The sequence below is a fragment of the Morone saxatilis genome, unplaced genomic scaffold (assembly GCF_004916995.1).
Source record: "Morone saxatilis isolate NCDOM2014 unplaced genomic scaffold, NCSU_SB_2.0 Contig22, whole genome shotgun sequence".
NCBI lineage: Eukaryota > Metazoa > Chordata > Actinopteri > Moronidae > Morone > Morone saxatilis.
The window spans coordinates 17,343,690-17,353,197 of record NW_023339785.1 but is presented as its reverse complement, the minus strand read 5'-3'; the positions used below and the strand labels follow the sequence as shown (position 1 = coordinate 17,353,197).

Here is a 9,508-nt window from a genome sequence, read left to right as displayed (position 1 = left end):
CAGGAGACAGTGGTGTAGGAGACAGTGGAGTAAGAGACACCGGGGCAGGTGATTTTGGGGCAGCTGAAGGTGGTGCAGTGGATGCTGGAGTAGATGATATTGGGGTTGGTAACGCTGGGGTGAGATCAACCAAAGGTGTGTCAGCTTGCCCAGAAACATCTGAATCTTCAGGTTCTGGCTCTATACAAACTGCTTTAACAGACTCAGGGATGAGTTCAGGGAGAGGAGTGGCCACCTTGGTGCAACCTGGTATCATGTCTTCAAATGGGTCTTTTTCTGTAACAGACACTGGAGGGGGGTCTTCTTTCACAGGCTCTGGTACAGCCTCCTCCTCCTCCTCCACCTTTGGTGCCACCGGCTCATCAACAGCGACAGCTGTCTTAACGCTGGTTTCGACTCTGTAAACCGCACAGATAATGAATGAAATGGAGGGAACAGGAGTCACTTGTTGCGCTGGAAATAGAAACATGCCAAAGGACTCACATTTTCCGCGGTTGGGGCTGAGGCGCAGAGGCAACAGATGTGACAGGGACGACGGGGGAGGAAGGGGGCGGAGTGCTGGCAGGTGCCGGAGTCGCAGCACTCTCATCATCATCGGTAATCTCCACCCTGCGTATTTGTAGCCAAGCACACGTGCACATGAATGCATGTGTGGGGTTTGGGTGTGCACACACGTAAGAACACAAAGACAGAGTAACGTTTGATTACATCCTTGGACTTTTTCTTTTGACTTCAGGGTATAGAAATATTAGAGGGAGCGTTTACCTTTTAGCCACAAATGATTGAATGTTGTTGACTGGTGAGGTGTCAAGTGCTTTTTCTTGAGACCTGAGGTTTTTCAAAACACAGATTTTGTAAATACCTCCATAAATGCTCTCCATCTATACTCACATGAGTGATTTTCACTTCTTTTATAAGTTAAGAATTCCAGATTGAGTGCCAAGCTTAACTTTAGGAGAGTGACATAAGACATACATACTCATATTTCTTAGCAGCAGAAAGTACATAAGACCGCTGCCTGACTGCAGATTTCTTCAGAACACTGCTGGCTGCCTCTGTCCTGTAAAATGAATCATTATGATGATAATCCAATCTCTATTCTGGGCATGTGAGTTCAAATTGGATTGTGTTTCTTTGCGCAAAGAGAGTCTTACCGTTTCTCCTGCTCCTCGTTGCTAAGCTGGCCCTCCTTGTTCTCCAAAGTGGACCTCACAGTGTAGGGAGCTCTAAGGAACAGAAGCGCAAACATACGCTGCATGAAAATAAATTCTCACTTAACTGCCAGCAGTTAACTGGGAACCTGATTTGTGTGAGCTCACATTTTCTTGTAGGTCTCTGAAGGTTTTTTTGTGAATTGTGTTGTTTTGCTGTGAAAAGAAAAAAAAAGCAGATAACATTAATGTAGGAACCAGAGAAGAGAAAGCACATTTCTAGTCACACGATTAACTCTGCTTATTATAGTAACAGAAGCTCTTACCTTAAGCCGTTAGATGTTGAGGTTGAAGCAGGCTTGTCTAGTTTAGTGAAAATGCCTCTGAAAGAAAAACAAAAAGTGTGAGTTGATACTACTACTTTCTCCGGTGTGACCACATAGTTGCCATTTTTCTGCGTATGTGCTTTTGATTCAGTTTTAAATTGGGTTTCTAAATGTGCTGGTCTTACCTGATCAGGAATCCTGATGTTGGTGCTCTAAATTCAAAACAGAGACTCGTTATCAGCACAATCATGTTTTTTTGGGAGATTTCCAAACAGTAGATAACTCTGTGACATTAGAAACCTGTTTACCTTTCAGTATCTGTCTTGATGGGTGGTGGAGTGGTTTCTGTCGGTGAGGGAGCTGGACTGGTCTCAATAGGGGCTCCATTCAAACGATTGGCCCTTACTTCTGCTACCCTGCATAGATGCAAACAAACCTGGTTTTACCTATTCAAGTGAGTAAGTACTGCATAATTTTGACAGGACCCTATTTAAACATGTTTGTTACCATGGTTTCTCCTCTTCGGTTTCAGCCTGAGGTTCATTGCGGGGCTGCATCCAGCTGCAGTCTCCCTTCAGCCTGGTCCGCACTATGGTGGTGCGGAACACAGCTGCTTTATCCCCCTCTGAGACACAAACATGTGTATGTCACACACACCATCTGAGATATTATACACACGCTAGGCCGCATCATAATGACATCTTAATCAGCATCTGCTTGATAGCATGCATGATATTCAGTCCCCTTTGGCCCTGACACACACCACATAGTCAACTGCTTGTATTTTTGCATCAAATCAGGACAATGACAGAAGATTGAAGAATTTACAGAGTCACCAGCCTGGCACAGAGACACCCCCTCTGCTCACATTCAGATCAGATAGGTCAGCCTGCTCACCTTTTGACATGCTTGTCCTATGGGTTTCGCTGTCTTCTTTGTTTTGTTTTCTTCACAGGCCACCTATAAAATATATTGGAACCGCATTAAGACAGAGAATTGTGCAATTTGGAGGAATTTCTTCCAACATAGTCAGTTTCAAAATGGTTGTTCCCACGCTATGTTCCCTCCCAATACGGAACATGTGCTGTGAAAAGAATTCCTCAGTCTCATCCTTTAGACATGTAGATGATCCTGTCCTACCACTTTCCAAAACAAAAAAAATACTGCTGTTGCTTAAATATGAATGGACACACACATACAGACACACACATACATAAAAAATAGACCTATATATATTATTTGTGTTTGGATACAAACATATAGGAGCACAGAATTATTATGTATGTGATTGGGCAAATATTGCTTCCTTTCACACATATCCAAATAAGTTGACCCCTCAGTTATTTATGGTCAAAAACAAACTGCTTAGAGGCAAACCCACTTCCCCGGGGAACTGAAGAAGAAAAGGAAAATACTAATGAAACACAGACGAGTGTTCCCTTATCTGAGAGTAGGAGCAGACTACAGCTTATGCAAAATTGCGGATGACTGCCAAATTCAGAATGCAAATATAACTTGTAGAACTCCTGGAGCTGTGAATCTACTTCTTCTATAGCACGTCGCCATTATATCTCTTGAGGATATTGGCCTCAATATTGGTGACGGAGCAAATACACTGAGGGTTCAGAAAGCATATTTATCTTAGGTTTAACACATCAGTCCACACAAGATAAATGATTGCTGAAGAGCTACAGTGTTCGGGGCGAGCAAGGAGCAGGACAGACAACTCTACTGACAAGCAATCATGACAGGGGAAACACCCAGACAAATGAGAGGGCAAACACTGACAATCACCAGTTAACGCTTTAAGCAGTTTATGTAGCATGACTGATTACTTTTAAATGCTTGTTTTTACAGTTGCTGACTACTGAAGCTCTAAATACTGAATAAATCCAGATCATTTGCTAAATCATTTTGAAATCAACACACCTGCCAGCCAGAGCATACCCTACCTGCTTTCACTTGATATCCAGCAGAGCAACGTCGTCCACGCAGCTCAGTCTGATAGTGTGTCCCTCTGAGTGTGGCTGCTGTGACCAGAGGGGAAGTCTCTCTCTCTGCCTGACAGGTGTTTCGGTCTCTGTACTGGAGAACAGGTACGGGCGTGAGCACTAACAAGCCCAGCTAGTCATGGAAGGTGGATTTGGGGTGGAGCTGTGTGTGTGTGTGCGTGCGTAATAGAGGTTGCTAAGAACTCTTTTTTTTTTTTGTTTACTACATCTGTGCTTTGTTCGTTGTAGTCGAGCAAGCACATACCTGTCGTACAGGTGGCTGACACTCAATTCTGAGAGAGAGCAGCACACATAAATGAAGCGACTCGCAGCAACATCTCCTGTGGGAACGCTGCTCTCATGCTCACTGGGTAGGAAAACCCAGGAAGCACAGACATCATTAAAATGAGATCAAGAACAACACACACAGCTGAACTGAGATAAACAGAAACAGTGGTCCACACATATAAAAAGCCAATCTTGACATAAAGAGAGGGAATATATTGAATTCTAATTTTAGATTTGAAATAAAAACAATTGCTTTTTCATGTTTTTATACATATAGTTACACAAAAAGTTGACTTAGTTTAACCCTTTGTAGTGCATAGTCTAGGTAAAGGCAGACAAAAGCCTATAATAAACAAAGTGTTTGCTCAATCGGAGTGACTGTCTGAGTGTCTATGTTTGTATAAGTGAAAGACAAGAAAATGACAACTCCATGCTCCTGCAATTGTCCCCACAATTTCTTCAACAAATTGCCACAAAAAGCACTTTCTGTGCGACTGGCCACAGTATGCACTCTTTGAAAACACAACATGGTTATCAGTCGACCACTGTTTCTATACAAAAGCTCTCTCACACATGCTGTGCATACATTTACAAAGCTTTTTCAAATCAGAAAAGGGTGTGAACAGATTTCGCAACATGTAAGAAGAGAGGGTGGAAGAGGAAATTAGCATGTCAGAGAGCCAAAGTTTCACTCTAGTGAGCACTTTGGCAAGTGTAAACGCTCAAGTCTATTATTTTCATGTATCCCTCTCCCTCTTTCCCCTATACAAGAAACCAGTCAGACGGGCTTGCCCGTTGGCGCTGACTCTCGCAGTGAATCATTAAGGTGCTGCTGCCAGAATTAAAAGTAGAATGCAAAGTATCTGAACTTAACCCTCACCTTGTTGTCACTACACCAAGACACGGAATGACAAAAATGCTGTGCCTAGAATGCCTAGAAAAGGCAGACCTCTGTAGCAGCTGATTGATATATTTATCATGAATACTGTGAACATTAGACACTGTAGTGTCTAAAAGTTCAAGTTTTTATGACTTTGTCATCATCGAAATGACAGATGGAATGAGGAAAAAGAAGGATTGTACCTTATGATGTATTCTCACTGCCCATCCCATTATTGTATTCACTGACAGTCCTTCAATAGTATTCTAGCAGATTCCTTAACTCATAGAAACACATGCCATCCTAATGATATACAGATACTGCAGTGTTAGAGTGAAGGTGTAGGGTGTGTTCACCAAATATTAGTGACATATGTGTTTGTTGAGCATCTCATTTGTAAAGTTTGTCTTAAAACCATTTAAACAGCTTTTGATTGCTGTAATTGTTCCTCTTGTCCATTATAGAGTTCCGAATACAATTCCAATGTAAGAATAGTCTGTGTAAAATGCATAAAGTTCAGCTAATATGAGTTTGTGTTTAGTGCTAAATTCCCTCTTTTTCTGTGTTTCTTGCTAGTTAACCAAAGAGATAATAATGCACCACACACCATGCACAAGAATTTTGTAAGATACCCATTGAATTGTTGATCTCAGACTGCTAAAGCCTCATATTAGCTTTGGTTGAACTTTCAACAGACTTTCCATCATAATGAAGACTTATAATAGACGGATAGACCTATAATAGCATTAGGAAGGGATCCTTTCGTGGCCAGTATGGACCGCAGGAACAAAAACAGTTTCATGTACAAATTGGTATGTATACTTTTAGGACAGACCTGGTCACTGATGTTCAGTGAAAAGGCCTGCCTTGCAGTAGCTTTTGTCGTGAATATTCTAAAACGAAATAAACCCACCCCAGAAGTACACGTCCTTGTCCACATACTTTTGGTCCTATAATGTAAACCCAGTCATCATTTTTAACAATAATTTTCATTCAAGTTGTATCAGGAGACTTGTCGTTTAGAAGAATGTATTAAGGCATTTTGACATAAACAGCAGCATCTCAAAGTGTGTACATCTTTGCAGTTTTCACAGTATAAGTGTCAGTATATGTAAGTTGTCATAAACAGTGCTTTTAACATTTACTAAGTGCTTTAAAACTTTTAGAATATCAGACTGCAGTGTGTTGACTGAAACCAGGACCATCTGCTGCCACCTGCTGGTGGAAATGGTACATAAACGTTGAAAAGGCACACAAATGCTACACATTCTGATGTTTGAATAAAGATAAACTGTTCCCTCATTTTGAATTGTCCATTCAGTGTGAGTTGATTCTCCCCTCCTCCACCTCCTTCTCAGCATGAGTGTAACTGTACTAACAGCCACAGGCTTGCATGTCTCAACAGTCTCCACCTCCATTCTGCCATCAAGCACCTTGTCTGAGATGAGGGTAGCTCTGCACTGTGCGTGCTACCCCCTCCTTCAGACTGACTATTGGTTTGTAGCCCAGGTCCTGCTTGGCACGGTCACAGCAATAGTAGTGGTGGGTGCCAGCCAGGGCCACTCTCATTGGTGTAAAGGTTGGTTTAAAGGACACTAGAGGGCGCAGGATCAGGGCCAGCAGCCAGAGGAGCAGGGCCAGTCCGTAAACGAGAGTGTAGGGGAGGTGGTAGCGGGGAGCAGCATATCCCAGACCCACCAACACTTCAGACATGAAGTCCCAGAATCTAATTGGCTCGTCATTGGTGATGTGGTATGCCTGAAAAAGAAGCAGATGATACAAAGATTTCAGAGATTAAGTAAAACATTGCAGAATATCCCTTTAACATTACACCCCAAGTCATATAGTACCCCAATTTAACAATTATGTAAGCATGAACCAACCAATTTCAACCAATAATATCATGACATCCACCCATCAATCAATCCGGACCGAAGATTCATGAGTTAGCAACAGCACGACTCTTTGCCAAAGTGGAGTGTTTCTGGGGTCTGGGCCTCACTTTACTGTATAAAAATACAACTTTATCACTTATTTGAGTGAAATTGGATCATATTTAATTTAGAAAATACTGTCTGGTTTTCCATCTGACATCCTCCGGCTGCTCTGCCTCAACTCAACGCTCACAGCTGCTTTAGCTGCCATTAACGTGCAACAGAACGGGCATCAGATGCTGCATTCGCTCCCGGTCTGGCAATGTTATTCACTGGAAACTCCCAGTCTGGCAGGGTCAGCCAAAAGGTCTGCTATAGCTACTTTAAATTCTGTTTGTAAAGCATGTACAAATAAAAATTCTGACCCTTAAAGGATAAGGTGCGTAACTAGCGATATAAATTCATGCCCAGAATACTTTAAAACGGCAATAGCGTGAGGTCAGCTCTGCGTTCGATTTTATTCTCACTCACTTTTCCACATGTGGGGGAGTCTGACCTCAGGCGTTCAGCAGCCAGGATATGGCCATGAACTACATTCTCCACAAAGGTGAAATCCACCAGATTGGTCCCATCGCTGAAGAAAACAAAGACAGAGAATTGAATAAAGAAATATACAAACCAGCACCAAGGATCTAAAAGAAAAAGAAAAAAACAAGAAGAACAACAGTCTGTGGGCAGAGGCACTACCTCACTACAAAGGAAAGTTTTCAAGAGGAAGGGGAGTAGTGGGGAGGCCAGCGAGTGAGTGAGTGTGGTTTAAGAGTGGAAAGGTAGGAGTAGAAGTATGTAACAACATTTCAGAACTCAACTTTCAACAACACTGAAAGAGCATAAATACATGCACATATGAGGATTTAACATGTGTGTCAAACAAGCACCAGTGATGCTGAAAGGTTAACAGGACTAGCTTCTGCTGCTTGTGTGCTAGCATTGCCTTCAGAGGCCACTTCGTCAATTTTATAACTTCACACACTGCAGACGTTTAATAGAGCTGTGTATTTATATTAACAAACACATTTTTGGCCATTAGAGTCTGGGGAGTACTGACAGTCTGCTGTTGGTATTTCTATTATTAAGTCATACATATTTGCATTTTTTTTATATTTTACAGTGAATATTTCTGAAACAAGAGGCATCTATTTATATAAGCATATACAACTAACTGGATTGGTATTGGCATCATTAAACCCCACGACTCACCCAATGATGAACTTCATTTTGCCCCTGCGAGCTGTGTCCACAAGGATAGGAACCAGCTGCGGGTCCCGAGGGCCAAAGATTCCATGAGGCCGGATGGCAACTGTGAGGAAGCCCTTCTCCTTGTCACAAGCCTCGAGGACCAACTAAAACACAAAAAGCAGTAGAAAATATTCAACACTCGGCATGCTGCAAAAGAGCGCTCTTATCATTTGCTCCCCTCTCTCTCATTGGTGTGACGAGGAAGGGGAAGGATGCTCCCACCACTGCTGAAGATGATTTTATGCTGTTGTATGGGGTTGTTGTGCTAATTGTATAAAACAATGGGATCTGATCTCACCATTAGGAAGGAGAACATTATTACACCATGACATAATCACTGACTTTGATTTGAGGAAGAGAACACGTGCCAAAGTGGAGGAAAAAAATGCAAATTCCACAAAGAAATGAACCAAATGTTTTGAGGCAACAGTGCCAACCGCTGGGCGACACTGGTGAAACCAGTCAACTCAAATTGAAACAACCACTCTACCTTTTCTTGCTCAATCTTGGTCTCTGTGTAATAGTCAATGGGCTTCTTGGCGTAAGGTAGATCCTCTCTCCCATTTTTAATGTCCGTCCCTTCAAACACCACACTGGCACTGCTTGTCAGGACCAGTTTCTGGCAAAAATCAAACAGTTAAACCACTTCAATGACATCTTTCATCCTTTAACAGTAAATCCTAGACAACAACAAAAAAGCCCAGAACCCCCTGGCTGTGTCTCCCCCCCACTGCCTCACCTGTACTCCAACCTCGATGCAGGCCTGAATAACGGTGCGTGTGCCCTGGATGTTGACCCTCTCAAACAGCCTACGGTTATCGCTGGCGGGGGCCGGGGAGGCGCAGTGGAAGACCAGGGACACGTCCTTCAGAGCTGGCAGCAGAGCCTGGGGCAGAATGTGACAGAATGTGACAGAATGTGACAGGAACCTCACAACTATTGACAACTGCATCAGACGGAGTGACTGGACGAGGCCAGAAATATATTTTTTAAAGGTCTCTGGGGACACATCATAAATTAACTAGCAAACTGCAACTGCAAGCCTCTGAATCCTTAAAAACGGCACCGTAGTTGAACATTTTCCTACATGTCACTGCCTTGTTTACTTTATATTTGTTCCAGAACTGTCAACACTTGACTGCTTTTGGTTTTGTGTCAGGTCAGGTCTCAGGTCCCCCATTTTTGGGATGTGAAGTCTGAGTGAGTGTCACCTGTTTGTCGCAGAGGTCTCCCTGGTGGAAGGTGACACCAGGCAGCTCGTAGCTCTGACGGATGTCGAACACAGAGACAGAGTAGCCTCGATCCAGCAGCTTCTCCACCAGGTGTCTGCCCAAGAACCCAGACCCCCCGATGACTGCACACCGCTTATTACTCTGTACGGCACACAGAAAGCGAATATTGATACATTTCAAGCTTTAAAAAAAAAAAAAACACTAGCATCATGAAAAGTCAAAGCAAATTTGCGTCATAAAAAGTGGTTTAACTCACCGGTCGAACGCGCGTGGCCATAATGAATGAGAGGTGGCCTACAGGTGAGATAAACTACCTGGACCCCGGAACAGGCACTGTGGGGGAAAGTGTGACTAACAGTGTTTCAACCTAATTATAAAACACGGCTGGAATAAATAAATGTGACAAACTTTTAACGCGAGAAGAAGCACGCGACGCTGTGCTACTTTACCTGCAGTCGGCGCGTGCA

General features: G+C 43.0%; 1 protein-coding gene across 2 annotated transcripts; it reads right to left on the bottom strand.

Moving 5' to 3' along the window:
- Positions 1–5,639: 5,639 nt before the first annotated feature.
- nsdhl (NAD(P) dependent steroid dehydrogenase-like) lies at positions 5,640–9,508 on the bottom strand. 2 transcript variants are annotated; one of them, XM_035669095.1, is made up of 8 exons: positions 9,491–9,508; positions 9,298–9,374; positions 9,021–9,182; positions 8,549–8,695; positions 8,300–8,428; positions 7,771–7,913; positions 7,042–7,144; positions 5,640–6,394 (listed from the first exon to the last, which is right to left on the bottom strand). In XM_035669095.1, exons 2-8 carry the CDS (start codon positions 9,316–9,318, stop codon positions 6,062–6,064), a joined length of 1,038 nt encoding a protein of 345 aa, XP_035524988.1. In that variant the 5' UTR covers positions 9,319–9,374; positions 9,491–9,508; the 3' UTR covers positions 5,640–6,061. The 2 variants fall into 2 exon arrangements, with proteins under 2 accessions (XP_035524988.1, XP_035524987.1); XM_035669094.1 differs by having other exon boundaries at positions 9,298–9,502.